Genomic DNA, 25311 nt, shown 5'->3' on the forward strand with positions numbered 1-25311 from the left:
TGGACGAGGATTCAGGAGGCCCGAGTTACTTTCTAGCATTGATTTTAGAAGTTTTGCAAGTTTCCCTGCGCCTTTATGTACACAGTCCTTCTCTCTGGGACGTATTTGCCTGACCTGGAACAGATTGCCCATCTGCTTGAAGAACTCCTACTCATCCTTCAAAAACTTGGTCCCCCATCACCTCTTCTGTGATCCCTCCCTTGACCCCTCTCGTAGGGGTCACGTAGAATTATCACGCCCTTCCTCTTCTGCACCACTGTATTGTGTGCTCACTTTGATCGTGTGTATGTTTTACAAATTATTTGCTTACCTGTCTGTACACCACCCTACCTACCTGTCATGGCATCTGGGGGCATTGCATCCCAATTGCCTTCTTATCCCAGTTCCTTGGCACACAAGAGCTGGATGCAGTTTATTTATTTATTTTTAAATATTTTATTTATTTATGAGAGACACAGAGAGAGAGGCAGAGACACAGGCAGAGGGAGGGGCAGGCTCCCTGCAGGGAACCCAATGTGGGACTCAATCCCGGGACCCCAGGGTCACACCCTGGACCAAAGGCGGACGCTCAACTGCTGAGCCATCCAGGGGCCCCTACAGTTTATTTTTTAACTGAACCGAACATTCTCCAGCTTCAAGATGCCCCATTGTCAAAGGGGAATGACAGTACTTGCCCTAGACACCACAAGGAACTTTTAAAATGAGAGTAACGTGTCTAATAAATAAAAACACCTTGGAAAAAGGCATGAGAGCCTCCCTGAAGGTCAAGTCCAGTAAACTGTGGCTTGGCCAGAGCCTCTGGTTACTCAGCTGGACCTGACTTGGCCTTATTTGGCTCAGGAAGTGCTTGGGTGTCTCCTGAGCCTGTAGCGCCGTCGCTGTGAACGTGGGGGTGGTTGCAGGGGGTCAGTTCAGAACCGTGATTAAGAGCTCATGACTGTTGACAAATCTGTCCCCATCACCTTCCAGGCCCTTCCCTTGTTTCATTTTTCTTCATTGCTCTTATCACTGTGTGATACCATCCAATAGCGTCACTTGCTTGACGAACGTCATGCTGTGGCAAAGCTGCTGGCTGCCCACCCAGAGCCATTCTCCTGTCCTCCCGGGGCCCGGCCAGACCCCGTTCCCAGCCCCTCTTGGAGTTGGATGTGGCCAGAGGACCAGGTTACACACAGAAAGGAAACAGAAATGACTGTTGCCTCTGCCCGGAGGCCCAGACTTCAGCACCGAGGGTGGCCTCTGCGCGCTCCCTCCCACCTTCCTGCCGCTACACCGCAGGGCGGCAGCCCGGGCCACCCAACCAGGTGAAGACAGTGTCCCAGGTGCCCAGCAGAGCAAAAGCTTGGAAGGAACCTGGGTTCTCCCCAGTGACAGGTGGAGCAGGGCTGCCCACAACCTGGGAAACAGGCCTTGAATTACCAGTTGAGAGAGAAATTCACTTCTTTGTTCTTTGATTGAATAAATTTAGGGTCTCTTTGTTACAGCAACCCAACCTCACCCTACCTAAGCACCCTGATGCTTTGTGACGCCTGGACTTTCTATTTTTACTGTTCGCTGCAGTATTTCCAGTGTCTGGAATAATACCTGGCTCGTAGCAGGTGCTTAAGCTAAAATTTGCTGTATGAATAAATGAAGCCAGGTGCCCCTGTTTGAGTCGGTGACAAGCCATGTTACCCCAACCCTGTGAACCTCAGTTTCCTCATCTGTAAAATAAGGATAGTGATGGGACTCACCATTTGGATTACTGAGAAGATAAAAAAATATATATTTGCCCAAAAAAAGATAATATAATTACACCTGATAGAGCAATGCTTACTATATAGCAAGCCATCTGAGTTAGAGACTTATTATTATTAATTATTATTATAGTATAAATGTCATGTTTCCTATATCCTTTGAGGTCTTCGGTAATGCTGAAAATGATTTCATCTTAAATTAGAAGAAATCTCAGGGGGGGAAATACAGCCAGGGCAGCTAGGATAGCAGATGCATCTACTCCTGCCATTGGCTGGCATGAATGAAGCGGATTCACCCATTAATGGTTTGCTTCATGAGCTCAGTGTCATGGCTTGGGGAAATATATGCAGATTTATGCAAATCACATACAAATTCACATAAAAATAGCCTCCTGTGTGCCTCCGCATTTACTAGAAAGAATTCTGGAGGTTTTATACTATTTGTTCCCATCTGCCCTCTCAGAAAGACACACCTGGAAGGAGGAAGTGCCCGCAGGCATGCACGAGGAGGTGCCCGGGGCCCACGCAGGGCTGCGAGCTGGGGTGGGGGAGGGCAGGGGCGGCTAGTGAGGACAGCTTAAAGGCTGCCGTGCAATCAGAGATGTGTGGCTGGTCCAAAATAAACCTTGAAATGCCAGGCTCTGAGGACCTGTATCCAATCAGGGCCTCCACTCTGCAGCCACCGACTCATCTCTCATTGTTATAGAACCCCACTCGAGGACACGGGAGCCGCACAAGGAGCACGGGAAGCTCGTTTCTGGTTTGGAAAAGTTGAGCCATTTAAGTCTTGATTTCTATAAAACAGACACAATGACCCACGGCCTGTCCACCTGACTATTCTTCAAGGGTCAACTGAGATCATGGGTATAAGGGGCTTTGCGGCCCTATAAATGGTTAATGAGAGGGCTTGGGATCACGGGGCTTCTTATTGTGAGGGAGGGTGTGGGCCAGGAGCAGAAGCCACGGCGGCCACCGAGCAGTCTGCAGGATTTGTGGGGCTGAACCCATAGTCTGGTGGCATGATTACAGAGACTCGTACCTCTCGAGCTTTCGGAAGCAATTCAGACTTCAAATACTTGGTCCAGTGATCGTTCCTCAGGGCAGAACTATTCATTTATCCATGTGTGCACTCATTCACTCATTCAGCAAAGACACTGAGCTGGGATCAGTGCCCCAGGCAGGGCCCTACCCTATGCTGGGTTCCGAGATTTCAAGGTGGAACAGACGCGATCTTTGCTCACAAGCAGATCTTTGCTCACAGCAGATCTTTGTCTGCTGTCCTTGCTCACAAGGACCTGTTTTCTCACACCAGAGCTCACTAACCCTCCAGCAGAGGAGACAAGCATGTCATCAATAGATGTCACATTGCACCCAGGGAACAAGAATAGAAGCCCGGGGAGCAAGAGATGCAGAGGAGGAAGTATTTGTCCGCACCTGGGAAGGTCAAGGCCACCTGGAAAAATGCGCGGTGTCTTCAAGGGTGAGCAGGAGTGTGCCAGGTGGGCCGGCAGAGGGAACGCTGTGCGCCAGGGTACAGAAGCATGAAGCCACATGGCCATGTGCTCCCAGATCCGAATTGGAAAATATGGCCAACAGTGTCAAGACGTACCTTGCCCCACTCACGCCAGCCCAGGCATCCCTGACTCCTCCAAATGCCTGTGACATCTGTGAGCCCGGGAGATTTGCTCGGTGGTTATCGTACACGGCGCGTCCTTGAACTGTCTGCTGTCTGCTGCTGCCGTGTGTCCCAGTCTCTTGACGAAGATGGTGAGTCATCTGAGGATGGACGCCCTCTACTCTATCTTCGCCTGTCAGGGACCCAGGTGGGTGCCTTCCCTGTGAATATGAGGCGAGCAACAGATGCTTGTTGCAGGAAGTGTTCCATGGTTGACGGTGTCGGGACACCGCTGCTCGTGAGAAGTTGTGCCACGTGCCCATCTGAACGCTCTCCCTCACCGAATCTTCTCAATGACCGATGGCTACCATGCATCCCGTCTTACAGATGAAGCAGCTGAGGGGTGGCGAGACTACTTTACTTGCAGAAGAGACACAGCCTAGAAATGGTGGACAAGGATTTGAACACAGGCTGACTGGCCCAGGGGCCGATGCTTTTAGCTCTGACTCTACCCAAATTACTGCCCCCGTTCAGGGTGCTGAATAAAACGCGGTGGCTTGGAGTTTTACAGACCAACATGTACCTCCTGAGCTCTGACCACACTGTGGTTACCTTTTCCCATAGCTGCCTCCTCAGCCATGGGCTCCTTAAGCACAGAGCTGTTCCTGCTCCATCTTGTAGCCCCATCCACAGCACGGCACCTGTTCTTCCAGGACGGAGAACGAGGGGAATTATCCAGGGCAATTCTGGAAGGACTCCCTGGAGGAGGCCAAGTTTCTTTGAGCCAAACTTGGAAGCTGTTGAGAGCCAAAGCAGAAAGAGGGCATTGTGAAGGCTTGAAGGTGGATGATAAAGCCATCTGTGGGGTCCTGCATGCTTTCGATGGAGTGGAGAGGAACTAGGAATGTGTTTGGAGGAGTCCCAAACTCCCAGGATACTTTCAGGGTGTCGCTGGAGCACTCTGTGCCCCACACAAGGATGCCTTTCCCTCCATGAGGCCAGAGCTGAGGCCAGCTTTGGAGGGAAGAAGGCCCTTCCTCCCCCAGAAGAGCTGGGTGGACATCTCCAGGTGAGACGCCACTGGAAGCTACCAAGAAACCGGTAGGTTAGTTGAGAAGCATCGCTTGCAGGTAGCAATTAACTTAATGAAGCATTCCTTGAGTGCCTACTACATTCTGAGGCCGATGCTAGGAACTGGGTCAACATCCTGGCCTCACAGTAGTTCCGTTTAGTGGCAGAACTTAGAATGAATAAATAAACTAACAAGCAAACTAGGTAATGTCAGGGCGTAATAAATGCTTGGAAGAGAGTAACTGAGGACAGAGGGAGGCCAGTGAAGGCCAGTCTAAGGAAGTGGTAGTTGGGCTGAGTAACCCTGATGACCGGGGTACCTGGGGAGCTCGGGCAGTTGTGTCCGACTCTTGATTTCGGCTCAGGTCGTGATCTCAGGGTCATGGGATTGAGCCCTGAGTCCGGCTCCTTGCTGGACAAGGAGCCTGCTTGAGCTCTCTCTCCTGCTCCCCTGGCCTTCCCCAAACCCTGCTCAGGTGTGTGCATGCAAGCTCTCCCACTCTCTCTCTGAAAAAAAAAACATGAAAAAGAAAACCTGATGACCACATGGCACCAACACACTAAGAGCTCTGGGAGTGTTTCAGCCAGAGTGCACCGAATGTCCAGGAATGGACGTGAACATGAAGAATTAGAGGTACAAAGGTCCAGAGTGGCTGGAGGGTGGTGAGCTAAAGGGAGGGTGGTCCCAAATGGGGTGGGAGAGGCATGTGGGGCCAGACTACACAGGGTCCGCTAGGGTTTTGCTCCAAGTGCTGCAGTGTATTAGCTAGCTATTGCTGTGTAACAAGTTACCCCCAAATGTAGCGGTTTAAAACAGAACACGTTTTCTTATCTCACAGTTTCATCTCACAGTTTATCTCTGGGTTCATGTCGGGGCCTGAAGCTCACGTTGTTGTTGGTAAGGTTCAGTTCCTCACAGGCTACTGATCCGAGGCCATCCTCACGTCCTTGCCGTGCCGGCCACTCCGATGCAGCAGCTCGCTTCGTCAAAGCGCACACGCCACAGAGGGAACGAGGGAGTCTGACAGCGAGACAGAAGTTACCATCTCTTGTAACCTAGTCTTAGAAATGGCATCAATCGCCTCGGCCGTATTGTATTCATTAGAATAGATCACAGGCCTTGCCCCCACTCAAAAAGTACCAAGGGCGGGGTAACTGGCAGGGAGATCATCTTCGAAATCCGTTCACCACACACAGAAAGCCATTGGAGCTGTCTAAGCAGGGAGGTGAGGTGATTTGGTGTATATTTTCCAAGATCACTTTAGCTTTCTTGAGTATTGGGAGTGTGGGCAGGGGCTGGGAAGGCCAGTGGGGGTTGCTGTACAAGATGATGCTGGTTTGGATTAAGGAGGTAACAGTGGGGAGCAGAGAAGGACAGCGGGGGATGCCTTGCCAATGGATAGGAGGGGGTGCACACAAGCCAAGAGGAACCGGGGATGACTCCTGAGCTTGCTACGACATCATGGAATGGGGCCCCTTTGACTCTTGGGACATGTGCTCTGCATTTTTCTTCTCCTGGGAAAGATAGGGTGGCCCTACCCCAACCTCTGGCCCAACCCAAGGTCACACACTTGCTGGATGGCCAGCCAGCGGTCCGAGCGCCGGTCGTAGCAGAGAACAGATGTCTCCTTGTGCTGGGATGAAGGACTGACCCCATGCCCTTCATCTTACTAGTCTGCCCACGCTCAGACCGATCCAGCCGGTGAGCTGGGGTGTGGTTGGGGAACCACTCACCTATAACGGTGCTCAGAAAGTCAGCCAGAGCTGGAGAGAGCTAAGGTGTGTGCACACGTGTCTCTCTCAGATAGTCTAGAGTCGGAGTGGGGAGCGTGGCTCAGCAGAGGGAGACTTCTGAAAGCTGACCCTGGAATTTTAGGGCATTCAGAACAAGGGACCTCCAGCCAGGCAAAGGCACTCCTACTTTACCTGAAAAACACCCGCCTCCGTGGGTGAACAAATAGAGAGCTAGGTAATTAGGTGGCTGCCATTTGTTGGGACAGTCTCACTGCTAAGCACTTGCTCATTCGATCCTCATAACAACCCAGGGTAGGCCCTAGGATGATCCCATTTCACAGACAGGAACCCTGAGGCTTCGAGAAGGTAAGCAACTTGCCCAAGGTGACAGAGACCATGGACGGGAGAACCAAGATCTGACCCAGGTCTGAGTCCAAACCTATGTTCCCAACCCCTTCCGCCTCCCTGCCTCTCGTTTAGGCGGGTTGAAGGTTAGCTTCCCGGTTCCAGGGATGACCCCAGGGGCTGGAGCTCTTCCTCTCCGTGGGCCCAGGCTCACGGGCTCTCCTCACCCCAGACCTAGTGGTTAGAAGAGATGGAGCCGGTGCAGGCGGCCGGCGGTGCCCCCGTGGGGCGGTGAGAAGGGGCAGCGGGCGGGACGCGGGGGAAGGTGAGGAGGTGAAGGTGGAGCTGGCGGCTAAGGAGGGAACAGAGCCACAGCCGCGTGCACGGAGCAGAGAGCGGGTTCCGAGGCCTCCGGCTGTCCCGGGCAAAGGCCCAGTTCGGGTCTCGGGTCCTGGGGCCCTTGGGGTGTCCTCGTGCCTCCCACCCAGGTCAGCGGGCGCTCGCCAGAGGCAATACGACCAGTAGCAGATGACATGGCCACGAACGCCAGCCACTCGCTGCTCAGGCCCAGCACCTGCTCCCAGATGCAGGCTCTGCACACACCATGCTGGCATCACCTCGTTCATAGTGTCGGGCCGAGGATCTGGGCTGATTTAGAGGTCGGTCCGCCCACCCAAGGGGGAAAACCTCACGACTGAGGATTGTTTCTGTTTACAGGGCGCAGGCCCCACAGAGGGCATTCCTGGGGGCCACCGTCCACACAGATCCGGAGACCCGACCCCACAGGGCGACAGACGGCGGCCACTCATGAAACAGGACGGGAGGTGCTGCGTGGCTGTGGCTCGGGGACACCGGAGGAGAACCGTTGGGAAACGCGTGACGCGAGGTTTTGAAACCTTAGAATACCTTGGGTATTTGGCACGGCAGGTTCTGAGCCTCTTGAACAGGCACCACAAAGGAGGAGCTGACCAAGTCTCTGAAGGTCGGTCCCTGTCACCTGCAACATTTTCCATCCGGCTGTGAGGGGCCCCCTTCCTGGGCTGGGGGGTGGGGGTGGGAGAAGCAGGGTGAGTGGAGCAGCTGGGGAGTCAGGACGCCTGTGTTCTATTTCCAGCAGCTACCACTGACTCATGGTGTGACCTTGCCGAGGTCACAGCTATGTTTTCCTTGCCTGGGGAAAATCAGAGGTGGCAAAGTTTGCATTTTCCCAAGGGATAGGAGCTCTGGAACATCGGGGCCCCCTCCCTGCTCCCCACGAAGGCCAGCCGAGTCTTCTTCTGCTAATATTAATGAAAAACACTTAAATTTAGATTTGAGGGACTTCGGGGGACACTCAAAGCAAGACACAAGGAGTTCCTGCCATAGTAAGACTTAGGGCCACCTCTACGGGCCGTGTTTCTCTAAATACTCTTCAGCTCACATCCTGTACCAGTGTTTCCCCACGTGGGCCTTACATAGTCTGTGGAAGAGGAGAGAGAAGGTATTTTCTGCCGCATTTCAAGATGAGGAAATTCAGGCCAGGAGTGGAATTTCTCTACATTTTCATTAGCAGGAGCCCCTTATGCTATTTTACCACCAAGCATCCCCGTTCCGAAAGCCCTTGCCAAACAGTCCGCATTTCTTACGTAGAAACGCAGCTCTGTGTCCATTAGTCAAAGTCATCCGCGGGTGCCGGTGTCTGCTCAGCGCAGAACTAGGGCTGCCGTCAGGTCCGTCACCAAGAACTGCAGCAGTTACTCTGGGAGGCCTCCTTCCCAGTTTTCACCAGATTGTTGTTGTTCGTTTTTTTTAATTCTGAAAAGTGTTCATCACCGAGGGGCCACGGACCCCAGGCTGAGAAGTGCGTCCCCAGAGAGATCAAGTGGCCTGTGGAAGTTTCGGTGACTTGCAGTGGGACCCCCAGGCCAGGGCTGCAGCCAACCAGACTAGCTGGCAGGAAGGACGCTGGAGACTCAGGCGCAGCGGTGCGCACGTGTGAGATGGGAGCCCAACCAAACCCAGATGTCCTGAGACAGTGACGCCGAGGGCTTAGACCACTGACAGGCCGGCTCCCTCAGCCCTGGAGTAAGCACCCGGAGCCCTGCCTCAACCCGACCCGGAAAGGCAGAGGTTGTAAGGGATGGAGCAGGGCGCCCCCGCAAAGTCGCAATAGGGGGACCTTTTGATCCTGCACCTGCCTGTGCTTTGTGTGACACTGAAGCAGGGCATCATTCATGCAGTCCCGGTACTTTCGCCCACTCTAGGAGGGTAGATTATGCCTCCCCCTCCCCCTTGCAGGTGCCTCTTCAAGGGGATGATGCCAGGGTGGGGCAGGGTGGGGGCTCCACCCTGCACCTGGGGGCCATACAGGCAAGTGGGGGTTCCTGGGAAAGTAGGGACACAGGATTCCGGGGGTCTGGCAGGGTGGCCCGGAGGGTAAGCAGAGAAAGAGCTGCAGGACCCCAAGAGCTGTTCCCTGGAACTCTGTACCCAACCCCCCTCCACCCGGGTCTTCTGCAAGCACTTGTCATCTGTTGAGCTGTTGGCTCCGTCCCAGAGGCTCAGGTTTTTGATCCATCGGAGGCATCGAGACTGCATGTACCTTTGGAAAAAGGCTGGGGCTTAGCTCTTATGGTTTAGAATCTGAGCCTCCACCAGTCTGTGTAGGGGCGGGGGACCCGGGCAGGGTCTCTGGGGGCCTGTTGCCCAACAGCTGTTGCCAAGGTTATTTTGGTTCAGTGGGAGCTTATCAATTCCAGGGTATTTGGACCAAAATAGCCAGCAGCAGGACAATGTCTTGGCGGCTCTGCCGGGATCCCTCAACCATTTCTGAAATGGGTGGAGGAGTGGGAGACGGAGCTTGGCTTGGGGGTAGTTTCCCCCGGAGGAAAATCTCCCACCAGGATCATTCATATCACCTTGTCCCACGCTACAGATGGGGCACCGGGGTCCAGATAGGTGCAGGCCCTGGAACTCAGGCCGCATCACTGAGGAGCCAGGCCTCTGCCCCAGTTCCCTGTCCCCAGCCCCTGTCCCCAGGCCCCTGCTCCAGCCCCTGCCCCCAGGTCCCTACCCCCGGGGCCCTTGCTCCCAAGCCTCTGCCCCAGGTCCCTGCCCCCAGCCCCTGCCCCCAGGCCCCTGCTCCAGCCTCTGCCCCCAGGTCCCTACCCCGGGCCCTTGCTCCCAAGCCTCTGCCCCAGCCCCTGCCCCCAGGCTCCTACTCCAACCCCTGCCCCCAGGTCCCCGCCCCCAGCCCCTGCCCCCAGGTCTCTGCCCCTGCCCCCAGGCCTCTGCCCCAGGTCCCTGCCCCCAGCCCCTACCCCCAGGCCCCTGCTCCAGCCCCTGCCCCCAGGTCCCTGCCCCTGGGCCCCTGCCCCCAGCCCCTGCCCCCGGGCCCCTGCTCCAGCCCCTGCCCCCAGGTCCCTACCCCCGGGCCCTTGCTCCCAAGCCTCTGCCCCAGGTCCCTGTCCCCAGCCCCTGCTCCAGCCTCTGCCCCCAGGTCCCTGCCCCCCCCTTGCCCCTAGCCCCGACCCCAGTCCCCACCCCCCCCCAGACCAGCAGCCCGGGCTAGTCCTGCCAGGGGGGATTCCGGGGCCTGACGAGCTCCAGCCGGGTGGAAAGTGCTGACCGGCCCTGGCGGGGACCCAGGCGGCTCCGCCTCACTTGACCCCGCGCCTCCCTGGCCGGGGCCGAGCGAGGAGGGAGAGCGACCGCCCTGGAGCCCCGCCCGCCAGAGCCCGCGGGACGCAGGTGGCCTTCCCTGTGGCGACGGCCGGCGCCGGGGAGCGCGCGTGGGCGGCGGGCGGGCGGGTGGGGGCCCCGGCGCGGCCTCGGGGTCCCGGGGTGGGGGGCGCACGTGGGGCGCAGGGCGCGCGCCAGGCCCCGTGGCCCCCGCCTCTCCCGGGGAGGTTCCGGCGGCTGGATTTGCGGTCCCGGTAAGTCCTTGGCGGGCCCTCCCTCGGCCCTCCCTCCCGACTGTCCCCGCCCGGCCCCCGCCCGGCCCCCGCCGCCCCGACTGCCCTGGTCCGCCGCCGCGCGCCCTGGGCGCACGCCCGCCCCGCGCCCTCCGCGCCCTCCCCGCGCGCCCCCTCCGCGCCCTCCGCGCCCTCCGCGCCCCCGCCGCGGTCCCGGCCATGCGCCCCGCCGCCCCCGCCGCCCCCGCCGCCCCCGCCGGCGCCGCGCTCGGGCTCTGCAGCCTCCTGCTGCTGCTGCCGCTCCGGCCCGGACACGCGTGCCCCGCGGGCTGCGCCTGCACCGCCCCGCACACCGTGGACTGCCGCGACCGCGGGCTGCCCAGCGTGCCCGACCCCTTCCCCCTGGACGTGCGCAAGCTGCTGGTGGCCGGCAACCGCATCCAGCGCATCCCCGAGGACTTCTTCATTTTCTACGGCGACCTGGTGTACCTGGACTTCAGGAACAACTCGCTGCGCTCCCTGGAGGAGGGCACGTTCAGCGGCTCGGCCAAGCTGGCCTTCCTGGACCTCAGCTACAACAACCTGACCCAGCTGGGCGCCGGCGCCTTCCGCTCGGCCGGCAGGCTGGTCAAGCTGAGCCTGGCCAACAACAACCTGGCGGGCGTGCACGAGGCCGCCTTCGAGACCCTCGAGTCGCTGCAGGTGCTGGAGCTCAACGACAACAACCTGCGCAGCCTCAACGTGGCCACCCTGGCCGCGCTGCCCGCGCTGCGCACCCTGCGCCTGGACGGGAACCCCTGGCTGTGCGACTGCGACTTTGCCCACCTCTTCTCCTGGATCCAGGAGAACGCGTCCAAGCTGCCCAAAGGTGAGCTGCCGGCAGGCTGGGCTGCGGGACGGGCAGGGGGTGACAGGGAGGGAGCCGGGAGCGGCCGGCGCAGGGCCTTGGGTCCCCCCTGCAAGCTGGGGCTTGAGTGCACCGAGCAGTTGCCCCGGCGAGCAGCTGCCCCGGGCGAGTGGCTCCCGGATAATAACCGTGGCAGGTTCCCCGGCCCCGGAGTCTGCTAGGGAAAGTGGGTGGGGAGGGTCACATCTGGAGTCTCAGGGCCCCGATGCCATGCTTCTCCACCTGTTTCTCCAGCAACTCACTTTCCGAAGTTAGGGACCTCCCATTTCTCTGCTACCCAAGTCTGAGATCAACTCACCCGCCTTGGCGTCAGAGTACGGCAGGGTGCAGGTTACTGATGGGCCCCTTGTAAGTGGAAGACACCCCCCCCTCGCCCCCGCACTGTGTGGGAAAGAGCTGAGTGCCATCATGCATGCTGCACTGAACACAGAAGGATCCAGCCACTTCTACGGGCTCCCGGGCAGCTTGCAGAGCCTGAGCAGCTCTGTTTCTCAGCTCCCAGGTTTGCTCTTCTGTCCAGGAGGGGAGAGAAATAGTCCTGGCGCGGCGTACTGGCAGCCCGCTAGCCAGGGATGCAGTAAAGATGTGCAGTTCTGTGCTTTTTCAGCCCAGATGTGAAAAGCTGAACACGAAAGCCTTAGCAGGCTGCTGCGCCCTTGCTTCGCTGGTGCACTTTTCCAGGGGCGACGCGGACGTACAGGTCCCTTTGGCAGATGGGAACACAGAGGGCACAGAAGTTAAGGGGCCCTGCAAAGGCCAGTGGAGGGAGGCAGAGGCAGAGCTGGGAAGAGGGGCCCCCAGCATCCATAGGGAGGAGCCCCCAGGATGGGGAGCCCCAGGATGTCCCTGCCCTCGGTGGGTTCCAGCCTTCCACCGGTGGGCATGTGAGCACCAGTCCCAGCAGTGACCTTGCGGAGCCAGAGGGTTCAGACCCAGAACCGGGAGGCACGCGTTATAAAAGGTGACAGAGCCGTGGATTTAGCTTTGGTAGATCTTTTTTTCCATTTCCTGAGGTTTCAGGGATGTTGCTCCTTTATGCCCTGAATTTCTCTGATCTTCACTCCTCACTCTGCGAAGCAGGAACCCCAGGCATCGGGACAGTCACTGCCCAGACGCAAGGCCCTGAGCTGGCGTTTTCAGCCCCGGGAGCAAGTCCTAAAAAGATCTGACCCGCCTTCATTCGCCTGACCCTCCCCCCAGAAGACGGTCCTGGACACTGGGATGTCGGGCCAGAAACCCCCTGCTCCTGCCTCTGCCTTTTGGCGGCGTTGGCATCATTGGCCTCTGCTGTCATTGAGCCGGTATCATTGGTTCCATGTGTTACCGCAGGAAGGCGAGGGGTTAGGGGCCTGGAGGCTGCAGCCTTCCGTCTGGGTTCTGTGGCCTTGAGCAGGCCGCGTGTCCTGTCTGGGTCTCAGACTCCTCCTCTCTAAAGTGCTTTGACTGACCTCTGAGGTCCCCACACAGCCCCGGTTGTGGAGTCAGAGGACATAGGTTTGGGTCCTGGTGGAGAACCTGGGTGAGTCTGGCCGGGTCCCTTGACTTTTTTGAGCCCTGTCTCCCTCCGGCGTGAAATTAGGACACGGTAATGCCGGGTGGTCCACTTGAGCGGGTGGTTGCCAGGATCCAAACCAGATAATGTGGGTCATGGACGGAAAGAGCGGTGAGATTGTAAGATGTGATTTCTGCTCCGTCTGTGATAGAGGGAAGAAAAGGGCCACCAGGTGGGGGTGTGCGGCTGGGGAGAAGGGACAGACAGGCTCGGAGCAAGGAACAGCGTCCAGGCCCCGGTTGAGGGTTGGTTTGCTTCCCTGGGGAGAGGTGGAGGCAGCGGGGAGGGAGCCTGAGGGCTTCGGCACCTCTTGGCTGCCGGGAGTGGGGTGTGGGGCTGGGGTTCTGATTTCCACTCTCATTTCCCTCTGAGCCTCAGTTTCCCTGCCCCTGACTTCAGACTGCAGTAAGGGCCTCCCACACCTTGTTTGCCCTGAGGTTTGAATGAGACCAGCTCTGTCAGGGGTCAGCGATGCTTAGCACAGCCTAGGTGCTTGCTGGATGCCAGCACCCCCTGCTCCCCCCACCCCCGCCCCGGCCCCCCGCACTCCTCGTGTCTTCACGGAGGCGCCGTGCAAAGTAGCTGAGGACCCAAGCTCGGTTCCAATCCTGCCTCGACTTACTGCTCCGTGTGTGACTCCTCTGCGCCCCCCGTTTCCTCATCTGTGAAATGGAGATGATATTAGTGCTCACCTCTGGGGGCTATTGGGAGGATTAAAAAGGTGTTTTATGAAGTTTTTAGAACAGTGCCTGACGCACAGCAATACCGTGTGTTAGTGCTGTTGGCACTGTCCCGTTTGAACCAGAAGGCCCAGAGATGGATGGCCCAGAGCATTAACGACAGCTGGGGGACGCACGGGACCTCAGGGTGTCCAGCCCTCTGCCACGATGTGGCCGCCCACGTCCTGCAGAGGAAAATCGGGCTCCAGGGGGCCCAAGCTCCGGGGTTTTGTAGGCAAGTGCCCTGCCTCTCCCAGGGGAGGGGATCCAAAGGCAGGAGCAAAGGGATCCTGCCCTCCCTGCCTTGCGGTCGCCTCCCCCAGAGAAGCAGAACGGAGCAGAGCAAGTGACCTTGACTGGCTCTGACAGTTACAAAAATGTGCTCATCGTCTGCCAGGCGGCCACCGTGCAGATGGGAGCGCCCCGTCACAGAGCACACCACAGCGGGGAGGGAGGAAGGCCGTGGAGGCGACGGAGGTGACGGATCCCCCCCCGTTGGGGATCCTTTGGGGGTTAGCAGGGCTGGGCCCGCAGGCTCAGGAGGAGCTTCCCCACTGGTGCTGGGTCTGAAGGGAGCTGGGATGCCCATCAGCCAAAGTAGCAACAAAACAAAGCAGACAAACCTAAAATGAGAAAACAAACAAGAAACCCGCCCCCCCCCCGGCCCCCCCAGGATGCCTTATCAACTCTGAATTTCAGATCTACGTATTTTAGTATGAGTATATCCCATGCAATAGTGTGGGATATACTTACCCACGAAACTATTTGTTGTTTTCTGAGATTCACCATTAGCACGTGCCATCCCGTATTTTCCCAGGCGGCCTCGCCTTGTGGTGTGGGTCACTTTGTAGTTTACAAGCGTGCCTGGCGGTCTATCCAACATAGGCGCGCAGAAGCGCAGTGGTCTGCACAAGGTCGGCTTGTGCACGCCGTGTGGTTGGTGGCTGAGATGAGCTGGCCCTCAGGAGTGTCCGACCCTGCACCTCATTTTTCTTGATGGGCATAGATCAGGAGGGAGGGCGAGGCTGTCCCCAACACGGCCCGGCCCAGCCTCCGATTGCCCCGGGTCACAGCTGGCTGACCTCCTCGCCACCCCCGGTCCTGCGCCTAGAGGTCTGCTGGTTCTCCCGCGAGACAGTGGGTCCCAGGCAGTTTGGGACAGTGCGTTGCCATGGGGACGGTGACCATCCCTTTTTAAGTAGAAAGGACTCCGGACCTGGAAGTGGGTGGGAGTCCTTGGAAATCACTCAGGTGAGCTGCGCAGTGGAGAGGGAGAGGGCGGCGAGTGTCTGGGGACACGGAGCAGCAGGGTGACCCCCTTGGGCTTTGAGGGCCGAGGTGGGTCTCCTTCCGGCCGCCGAGGCGGATGGGCAATGAAGGCCCGTGGGAGCTTGGCTGAAATGCAGAAGCTTGCGCTCCCCACTCCCTCCGGGGCCTACTGAAGGGGTGCTGGGGGATGGGGCCCAGGGCCTGCATTCCTCACCCCCAGGCCAGGAGCTTGCAGTACATCCTGAAGCCTGAGAACTGCCCTGGAGGCCTTTTGCTGCATCTCCAGAAACCCGAGGTCCTGTCTGGGTTAGTAGCTCATTAGCTGTGACTCTGCAGGACTTGCCTGCTCTCTCTGCACCTCGGATTTTTCTTTCACAAGCAAAGGAGTGTGGGCAGGAAGATTTTAAGGCTCCTTCTAACTCTAAAATTACACGGTTTCAAGGGAAGGGAATATTGTCCTCGTGTTAAGGATTGGAAGATCGAGGCCCCGGGGAGGCTTGGTCCCTCTAGAGACCCTTCCACTGGGATCTAGGGGGCCGTGTCTCTGCACAGCAGGGTGGGGAGCAGAGCACCCAGACCACTCGGGACTCTGGGCTCACAGGACACCTCACCTGTCCCCAGCATCCCTCCGGGAGCCACAGGGAGGAAAAGCTACTGGGTTTGAGAAACCACGGTGGCAGGCAGGCAGGGGGCTCTCTCTGGGCTCGGCTTCGGAGGTGCACGGACACCTGCCCCAGGGATGCGGCCCACACCGTGCCGAGGGTATGTCACAGGAAGGGCACATGCAGGTCCCAGAGTGGGAGGCACCTTCGTTCCCCTCCCTCTCTAACCACCGTGTATGTGGCCTGCAGGTCCCTGCCCTCAGCACCAGCGAAGAGATCTGAGCTCATCTTGCACCCCGAGACCTTGACATGCGTAGTTCTGGGGAGGGAAGGGCTGGGAGCATGAAGGGGGGGCGATTGGGGACCACAGATCATGCTTTGTGTCGGTGACCCTGGCTCCCTGGGGGGGCTCAGGCCCTAGAGAAGGTCCACTATGGGGCCTGGAGCATGCAGGCATTTGGGGGCTCAGCCTCTGCAGGTTCCCGAGCCCCTCTCTAGGAAGGGGTGTCCTGGCAGCAAAGCCCCGGACGAGTTCCACCCTCCACCCTCCACCCTCCACCCAGGCCTGACTGACCGCTCCCTGGGGGGAGCTGCCCCCCACTTGCCGGGAACCCCATTTCCTTTCCTCGTATCAGACGCAATGAGGGCCTGGCTTGTGCAGATGAATGGGAAGTCTCGTCAGGCCGACAAGGTAAACGGTGTCCCAGCCAGGGAGCCGGGTCCTTTCTCCCAGCTGACTCCAAGGTGACTCTTATTTCTTTCCCTTTAGAAATAAAAGCAGTTTTATTTCCCCAGTTGTAAAATAACAGGCTCCTTGGAAATGTGGGAAATGTAGATAAGTACCGTGAAGGAGGCAGAAACCACCCAGAATCCCGCGGCCGCCGTCAAAGTTTTGCCGTATTTTACTTCTGTTCTATTCCTATGCGCATTTACATTTTTAAACACGTTGCTGTGGCGCTCTGCGTTTATTACTGATTTGTACTTTCTCCTTAAGCCATGAGAATTCCCCGTCGGGACAGTTCCTTGAAGGCGTAACTTAAGGGCCACGTAGTACGTCATTTTATGGATCTATTCGTTGAAACCGCTTCCTATTGTTAGAAACGTGGGTTGTTTCCCTTCAGTTTTTTGGTGCATAAACAATGCTGAACCAAACACCCCATATACGGAAAACGTGGGGGTGCCTCTTGGTATTTTATTTCCTTGAGGTGGATTCTTTGAAGTGGAAATGTGGAGTGAGAGCCTATGGTGATTTTTAAACCTCTGTAAATATTTCTTTTTTTTTTTTTTTTTTTTTGCCTAGTTGCACCCGGGGCAGCTGCCACCATTGGCAAATGGGGAACACCTGTCTTGCCGCATCTTTCCCACTTTGGTGTATTATTATTTTTAAAACGTGTCTTCTATTTGATAGGCAAAACCCCGCCATCTGGTTGCTTTAATCTGACCGGTGGAGTGGATGTTTGGGGTGTGTTTATACACCCAAGAGTCATGTTCCTGGCAGGCGGCCTCCCTCGTGTCCGCGACAGGTCCGTACATGTCCTGTGTGCACCGGCTAATGCGTCTTTAACTGGTCCCTGCGTCAGAGTGGTGTTGCGGGGTGTCCTCTCTCCCGTCATTACCCGTGTCCGGGGCCCAGCGTCGGCCGTTAGAGCACCCGGGCCTGGAGTCCTGGCGGCCAGTGGGCCGCGAGCGGAACCCAAGGCGAGCTCGCCCTGTCTTCTGGCTCCCGGGGAGCCCGGCCACGTCCCGCTCCGCTGTCCTACACACTGGATCGCTCTGAAGTGTCACATGGGTTGTGCCACTCTGTCGGTTAACTCAAACGGAGGGCAGCGCACCTACGTCCCTGGCGCAGGGCGGCCCGGGGATGCCGTCGGGGCTCCCTCCTAGAGAGGCCCCCTCACGTCGTGAAGCCGCCGGCCGCCTCACAGCCGAGCGCCAGCTCTGGGCCAGTGGCCGTCCGGTCCCTGCGGCCCCGGAACCCCGTGGGATTCAGTGGCCCCGCGGCCTCCGGGCCGGCAGCGCCAGTGATGGCACCGCGGGAGCCCCGCGCACGCCCGTGGGTTGCCGAGGACCCGCGTCAGGCACATTCGCGGCTTCCCGTGTCTGTCCTGGGTGCGGGACTGCAGGCCCGGGAGCTGGCCTGGCCTCCTGCCCTCGGGCCTCTGCCCGGCCCTTCCAGGCCCCAGATCCCGCCCCCCGTCGCCTCTACTTCTCTGCCCCCCTGGTGCCCACGTAGCCTTCCAGCCTCCAGCCCTGTGGGCCCCCGACGCTGGCTGGGAGCTCTCCCGTAGGGCCTCCCCGGACACTCCTACCTCTGCGACACCGCTTGACGTCAGCAGTTCCCGGTCTGGCCAGTTTGGAGGACGCGGGATGCGTCTTTTCCGTCCCGTCTTCCCCAGAGGCTGGAACAGTAAATGGCGCGTCTGGAAGCCTTCTGATGGGTCCACTGCATTCAGAACAAGCCAGCTCCCTCTCGTGTCCCACAAGCCATCCCCCACCGCCTCGTCTATCCCAGCCCAGCCGCACCGACCCCCCGTGTCCCTGGGACACACCAGCTGCTAGGACGTTTCCTCCTCAAGGGGCTGTGTCTTCCTCGGCATTAGGTCCCCAGTCGGATGTCCCTACATCCTGGAAGCCTTCCCTGACTGCTCTGCCTGGGCGGTCCCGCGCCGCCCCCGACTGAAGTCCATGTTACCTGGTCCACGAGACATCCACATCCCTGTGGGAGCACAGGCCCCCGGGGCCATGCGCCGCATGGAAGGAGCTCGGTGGGGCCGCGGGCACTTGTGGCTGACAAACGCGCAGCCCGAGGCCTTCGCTGCTCAGATCACCGGCCTTGGCTTTTGTCCCCAGCCGCAGTCAGCAAAGGCTAGGCACCCAGACATCCCTGAGCAGAGGCGGAGGTCCGGAAATTTGGGTGGGTCCTGGTCGAACCCCACGGCCCCCGAGCCTCAGGCTCTCCACCGTGGAGGGAGGGAGCCAGCCGTGCCTGCCCCTCTGCCGGGGCACCGCTGGCAAGATGCAGGGCCGGCCGTCGGGGGGTCCTGGGGTGGCCGGTGCCCTAGCGCCCTGTGCTCTGCGAGGTGCAGCATGAGGGGCGGGCGGACGGCGTTGGGGTCTCCACGGCCGCAGAGCTCCGTGAACCCCGCTGGACGAGAAACAGCTTCCCCTGGCGTGAGCAAGCAGAAGGCTTCCGGGAAGGCTGTGGGGTGTCTCCAGGAGGCGCAGGTCCCGAGCCGGGCCGGGCAGTACTGTGGGTGAGCCCTGCTGGGCGCCCCCCTGGCTCGAGCCTCTCTCGCGCTCTCGCCTCTGCCGCTCGCCGTCTTTCCCCTCCTCTCCAAGCGCCGACGGCCGTTCTCCACCCTCTCACCCGGTGGCGGAGGCTGTGCTCTGTTGGTCCCAATTGCCAGGTCCCAGGAGGAGGCTCGGTTTGGGAGCAGCCCCTCTGGGTCCTGTTGGGGCAGAGGATGGCCGCGGTGACACCATCCGCAGGGACCGCCAGGGCGTGGGGTAGAGTTTCGGGAGGGTCTGGGCAGGCCGCCGCTAGGCATCCGTGACCGTGACCGTGGCTGTGCTTCCGGTTGACTGTCTGACGGCAGATGCATCCCCTAACGTTCCTGGGCCCTGGGTGTCCTCAGATACAGGTGATGGCACCCGCCCTCTGACCTCAAGTGACGTCATGGGAAGAAACTCGAGGTGCAGTCTCCTCCGCCGCCACACACAGAAGCTGTTTTTTCTCTTTATGCAAATCACAGAAATGCCGATGAACAGCCCAGCTCTGCACACGACCTTGCAAATCCCACTGGATGTCACACTGGCGGCCAATCCCAAGAGTCGACGACCCACGTAGATGGGGACTGTGCTCTCACAGCACATCCTCCCACTGGCTCGCAGCCCGGCCCTGTGCTTCCGAGGCTGCTGATCGGGGAGTCTCTGGTGTCCTGTGCCCCCCACCCATCCTCTGGGCGCATTATGGGCCAAGGGCTGGGGCAGGGGTCAGGACCCAGAGGGAGCTGCGGGCCCTTTAGGACTAAAGGGAAGATTCTCGGAGCTGAATGCAAACCAAAGAGGCAGGAATCGGAGTCTGGGTCCCTGCTCCATCCAAAGCTAGCAGTGGGACCTGCGAGGCTCGTCCCTCCTTCAGTTGCCCTAAATCACCTCGGGTGCCCATTGGGGCAACAGGTGGGAGTCCTCGGAGAGGGTAGGGCAGGAGCCGAAGCGAGCACACGTGCACGTGAAGAGCAGCTTCGAGCACTGCGCTGGCCGAGCTCCCAGAAACATGTTGGGGGCTCGTTCCTCCCCCTGGCTTCAGGTTTCGGGCCCCGTGCTAGCCAGCGGAGAAGACTCCCTCTAGCTCTGACTTTGGCTGGTCCTGCACCGTCCTGAGCCAGCCTCCTCCAGGTCATGGGATGAGGGGCTCCGAAGCCTCCAGCTCCTAGCAAGAGCGTCTGGGGTGGGCTCCTTGGCACCGGTCCTGCCCCCCAGCAAGCGTCTTAAATGAGGAGGTGTGAGAGTATGTTCCCCTCTGCTGCCACCTCCTATCGAGAAGAGATCCCTCCAGCAGTTACCAGAAGAGCCTTGCTCATTCACAAGACACCAGTGAGACGGTATCTGTCCTTGAACAGGACCATCATACATGATTATCCGCATCAGAAAAGAAAGTTACCCACGGGGCTGCCTGGGTGGCTCAGTCGGTGAAGCATCTGCCTTGGGCTCAGGTCCTGGGATCGAGCCCCGCGTTGGGTTCCTTGCTCGGTGGGAAGCCTGCTTCTCCCTCTCCCTCTGCTCCTTCTCCTCTGCTTGTGCAATTTTAAAAAAGAAAGAAGAAAGATAGAAAGGAGAAAGGAAAGAAAGAGAGAAAGAGAGAAAGAGAGAAAGAAAGAAAAAGAAGAAAGAGAGAAAGAAGAAAGAGAAAAAAAGAGAAAGAAAGAAAGAAGAAAGAAAAAGAAAGAAAGAAAGAAAGAAAGAAAGAAAAGAAAGAAAGAAAGGAAGGAAGGAAGGAAGGAAGGAAGGAAGGAAGGAAGGAAGGAAGGAAAGAAAAAAGGAAGTTGCCCGTGGCCACGTGGGAGCTTAGAGCCAAGGGTCAGGACCTCCTGCCCCCGCTTCTTGACCTGGGCAAGTCACCAACTTTTCTGGGCTTTGGTTTTCTCTCCTGTCACCCCCCGGTGATCAAGGAAATGCTGACATAAAGGAGCTTTGGAAGAAAATGGGGAGCGCTTGCAAGAGAAGGGCCATTGTCAACCCATAAAATTCCAGGATGGGGGTTTATAGGTCTTCAGTCCCCCCGGACAGTTGTGTGGCCAGAACCTCAGAACAGCGACGGGCAGCCCTCGATGGGCCTCGGGAGGGAGGGTGGGCGTCCAGGTCACAGGAGCCGCTAGACGACGGGCACACCTGGGCTTTAGGGTGCACTGCTGGGGACCGGAGCGGGGAGCACGGGGCCGAGGTGCTGAGCAGGGGAAGGAAGCTCCCAGCCAGTGCAGGGGCGGCGAGGTTGGGGAAGCTTGCGGTGAGCCCCGTGCCCCCCGGGAGTCCAGGAGAAAGAACTGAGTCCCATAGAAAAATGACTGGCAAGGGTAGGCAGCCAGGCGCTGCTGGTGATTTTCTCTGGGTGAAAGAGTGGTTTTATCATATTTTTTTAAAAAAATTAATTAATAGGGGATTCCCGGGTGGCTCAGTGGTTTAGCACCTGCCTTCGGCCCAGGGCGTGATCCTGGGATCGAGTCCCACATCAGGCTCCCTGCATGGAGCCTCTTTCTCTCTCTCTCTCTCTCTCATGAATAAATAAATAAAATCTTTTTAAAAAATTAATTAATAGGCTATTTCTTAGGGGCGGTTTTAGGTTTCTGGAGAATTCAGCAGACCCTGCAGAGCGTTCCCATGTGCCCCCGCCCCCTCAGTTCCCCTCTTACTGACACCTTGCGTTATTTGTTACAATTGAGGAACCATCGTGGAAAGTATTAACGTTATTAAGTGGAGTCCACAGTGTACGCTGGGTTCACCCTTTGTCGCGTGCATCCTTTGGGTTTGGGCAGACGGGTGACGTGTACCCACCGTCACGGTATCTTACGGGTGGTCTTACCGTCCTAAAGGAGGCCTGTGCTCCACCTGTGTATTCCTCTGGAACCCCTCTCCAGGAAGCCTCAGCCTTTTTGCCGTCCCTGTGGTCTGGCCGTTAGCAGAATGGCACAGAGCTTTTCACTTCTTCGTTTTCTTCTGCGCGCTTTTCCACGTTGGCACGGTGGATAGGTACCATGTCCCCCCACCTTACCTTTAGCCCGCGACAGCCAGGTGTGCACACCTGCCTTAGCCACAGCTGTCTCCCTCCTTCTCCAGACGCCCCTAGGCTCTCAGGGAAGGCCGCCCCTCCCCACTGCTGGACTCAGGGTACCGCACCGACCCCTCACTGACTTCTGGAGGCCAGTCCACATCTTCATCAGCAGCCCCTTTGTTAGACTCCCTTCAAATAACCCAGTTTGGGGGGGCCGTGTTTGCCGCTGGGACCCTGACTTGAGCTCTCACAGATCCTTGAGCAGGGAATGATTGGAGGCGGATGCTATGGGTTAAACTCTGTTTCCCCAAATCATATGTGGAAGTCCCAACCCCTAGTCCTTCAGATGATGACCTTATTTGGGGATAGGACTATTTTAAACATGACTAGGATTTTTTTTTTTTAAGATTCTATTTATTTGGGAGAGAGAGAGCAAATGGGGTGGGGAGGCTGGCAGAGGGCCAAGGGAGAAGCCGAGTCTCCACTTAGCAGAGAGCCTGGTGCAGGGCTCGACCCCAGGGCCCGAGGATCATGACTGAGCCCCAGGCCCAGACACCTCGCCGACTGAGCCACCCGGGTGCCCCTGGCTGGGGTTTGTTTGAATCCGGCCTGGTTAAGACGTGCAGACACAGAAAAGACTGTACGAAGGAAGAAATTGAACACTCCTAGATCCTAGAGACAAGAAGGGTGGATGCCCCGCAGGGCCGTGCAGGGAGGCACCAGAGATGCTCAGGGCGCAGAGGGAATGATGGGAAAGTACAGGCAGGAATCTTCAGTTGTGGTTTTTGCAGGAGGAAGGGGCAGGGTAGGCGGGCTGGGCAAGTTTGGGGTTGGCTAGTTTGATTAATTCGGGCAGGCCAGGGGCTGGGGGGGGGGGTGTCCCCTGTTATCCAGGCCCTGGCGTCATTCAGGGCAAGAGACAGTGTTCCAGATTGCAAGAGTCCCACCAAAGAAGGTGGGTGGGGGTGTGGACTGGGACTGCTCGGTTTGCCTAGCGAAGGTGTGCCTTCAGGTTGTTTACTGTCTCTAGGAAGTGTCGAACCCTGGGGGGCGGGGGGCGTTCCCTCCCCAGGTGGCAGGGCCCCAAGATGCCGAAGCTAAATGAAACCCGGAAGGTCAAAGACGTGATGAATACCGGGGTCACTGCGGATGTGATTAGTTAGTGTAAGGGCACCAGGGCAGGCCCACACACCCCGGGAGCTGGGCTTCAGTAGCCTCCCAAAATCATTTTTGGGGTCCAGCCATCAGATTTTATGACGTCCAAGCAAATTGCTCCAATTGATCAAGGGGAAATAAGCACTAAAGGTCCAAGTCAGGCTCTCGCGTATTTGATCGAGGTTGTCCCTGCCACCTGCCGCCAGCAGGCTGCCCCGCGGCTCATTTATCCGGGGTCTTCCTGTGTTCCCGGCACCGAGCTCAGCACCCCAGGGCGGCCCCACCCAGTGAAAGACAGAGCGAGCCGCAGATGAACAGCTGAAACCCACTGTAATATTCCACTGAATCCAGCATATCCAGAATGTCAGTTCTTCCCCTTGTCGCCCAGAGGAAAGTCACCCACGAGTCTTGGCTCCGTTGTCTTCTTCGTTCCAAGTCTTCGAGGTCCGGGGCGTATTTACAGCTGCGGCGCATCTCAGTGCGGACCGGACCTGGGCCGGGGCTGCGGCGGCGGACGGCAGGGCCCCGGGTCTGTCGTGTGGCCCGGAGGGGACGGTTCCAGCCGACCTGGGCGGGTGTGACCCGGGGAGACTGGCTCCAGGATCTTCGTCACTCGCCGCCGTACAGCTTCTCGCATCTCATACCGGAAACCCGGGTGCCTCAGCGGCAAGCCCAGGCCTCTCGGATCCGGAGCCTCTGCTTTGGGCTCAGAACCAAACCCCGTCAGCGAGCTTTCCGGATCCGGAGCTTGGCCTGAACCCAAGGATGACCTGAACGTCTTAGCAGGAACCAGAGCAGACGAAACACGCGTGAAAACAGGTTCAGCATCAAACGTGGAGGACATGGCAGCGACCTGGACCACAGCTCTGCTCTCTGGCAGGGAACATTCCAGAAAACTCAAGCTTAGCTTATAGGATTACCCAGTCTATCCTTCTTCATTTTTCAGGTGGGAAACCATGGCTCGGAGAGCTCGGGTGACTTGTCCTAAACCACACGGTGAACTAGTGAAAAGCCAAGGCCTAACCCCCCAACACCAGCAGCTGCTGGTCGGTCATGGTGCTCGTCGGTCAGGCTCTGCACTTAGAGCCCCGCCATTTGAACCCCGTTCCTCTACCTGCTAGCTGCGTGAGCCTGGGCAGATCCCTTAGCCTCTCTGTGCTTCGGTAGTCACGTGTATGAAGCCTGGACGACAATATTCATAACTCGGCACGGGGCCTGGCACACAGGAAGCCCGAAACACGCGCCAGTGCTATTATTATCAGCTGTGAATCGGCGCCTGTGTTGCCTCCAGAGGCTCAGGGGCTGCGGGTGCTCAGGACTGAGGGTCCCACCACCCCCCACACCCCACCCCACCCCGGGCGGGGCTCCGCCTCCGCCTCCCCGTGTGATCCCGGGCGCTCTCTTGGTTTCCTATGACAGATCATCACACAATCAGGGCCTGGAGATCACACAGATCTGGAATCTCACAGTTCCATAGGTCCGGGTTCCAAAACGGGTCTTGCGGGCTAAAATCGGGGTGTCTGTGTTCCTTGGGCCTTCCCTCGGCTCGTGGTCCCCGTCGCTGAGGCCTCTCCGTGTCCAGCATCGGCATCTCCTCCCCGGGGTCGGCACTTCTCCTCCGGCTCAGGAGCCCGGGGACGTTGGGCCCACCTGGAGAGCCAGGAGCGCTGGCCGTCTCAAGCCCCTTCATCCCTCAGCTGCACAGTCCCTTTTGCGATGATCACAGATGCCGTGGGTTAGGACGTGAGCCTCTTGGGGGCATTATTGTCTTCCACAGGGAAGCAGCTGCGGCTCTCTGGGCCTGTTCCCCCACCTGTGGAAGTAGAGGCTCAGGTAAAGGTGAAGGCCTCTCTGCCCGCACAGGTTGTTTCTAATAAGGGATCCCCCTCCCTGGGTGGCTCAGTGGTTTAGCACCTGCCTTTGGCCCAGGGCGCAATCCTGGAGTCCCAGGATCCTGGAGTCCCAGGATCGAGTCCCACGTCGGGCTCCCTGCATGGAGCCTGCTTCTCCCTCTGCCTGTGTCTCTGCCTCTCTCTCTCTCTCTGTGTCTATCATAAATAAATAAATAAATAAATAAATAAATAAATAAATAAATAAATATTAAAAAAAAAACAAGGGATCCCCCTCCCGAACCCCAGGGCCCTGGCCCCGTGACAGCAGTTGCCCCAGTGCTGGCATCTCCTGAATACCACGTGGGGAGGCATCTGCCCCTGGGACCCCGGGCCTCCCCTTGGCCCCCCAGCTGCCGAAAGAACCATACATGTAACTAAAACCAACCTGATTGCTGACTTCCCAGGAAAGTCAGAACTGCTCTGCTGGTTTCAGAGCCATTTGAGGCACGGAGAGAACTTTCCAGGCTGAGCGGGACGGCCGGCACCCGGGGGCCGCAGTCCTGGGTGATAAGCGGCACAGGCCGGGAACACGAGCAGCCCCCCGGGGATGCCG

The 25311-nt window shown here is 58.3% G+C and overlaps 1 protein-coding gene and 1 long non-coding RNA gene across 3 annotated transcripts in view; one reads left to right on the forward strand and one right to left on the reverse strand.

Annotated features, from left to right (window-relative positions):
* Positions 1 to 455: 455 nt before the first annotated feature.
* On the reverse strand, positions 456 to 9452 carry LOC144314919 (uncharacterized). Of its 2 annotated transcripts, none has more exons than XR_013380771.1 (4): positions 7408 to 9452; positions 5311 to 5443; positions 3964 to 4148; positions 456 to 3790 (listed from the first exon to the last, which is right to left on the reverse strand). It is a non-coding gene; the product is annotated as an uncharacterized LOC144314919 (long non-coding RNA). The 2 variants fall into 2 exon arrangements; XR_013380770.1 differs by lacking the exon at positions 7408 to 9452 and adding an exon at positions 6157 to 6352.
* A 1161-nt stretch (positions 9453 to 10613) lies between these two features.
* The window catches only part of LRRC38 (leucine rich repeat containing 38), a 31021-nt gene continuing 16323 nt past the window's right edge, over positions 10614 to 25311 (forward strand). Inside the window, exon 1 of the mRNA XM_077899577.1 lies at positions 10614 to 11262. Within this exon, the coding sequence (XP_077755703.1) occupies positions 10614 to 11262 (649 nt within the window). The remainder of the gene's footprint in view (positions 11263 to 25311) is intronic.

This window comes from Canis aureus, chromosome 5 (genome assembly GCF_053574225.1).
Source record: "Canis aureus isolate CA01 chromosome 5, VMU_Caureus_v.1.0, whole genome shotgun sequence".
Classification (NCBI taxonomy): domain Eukaryota; kingdom Metazoa; phylum Chordata; class Mammalia; order Carnivora; family Canidae; genus Canis; species Canis aureus.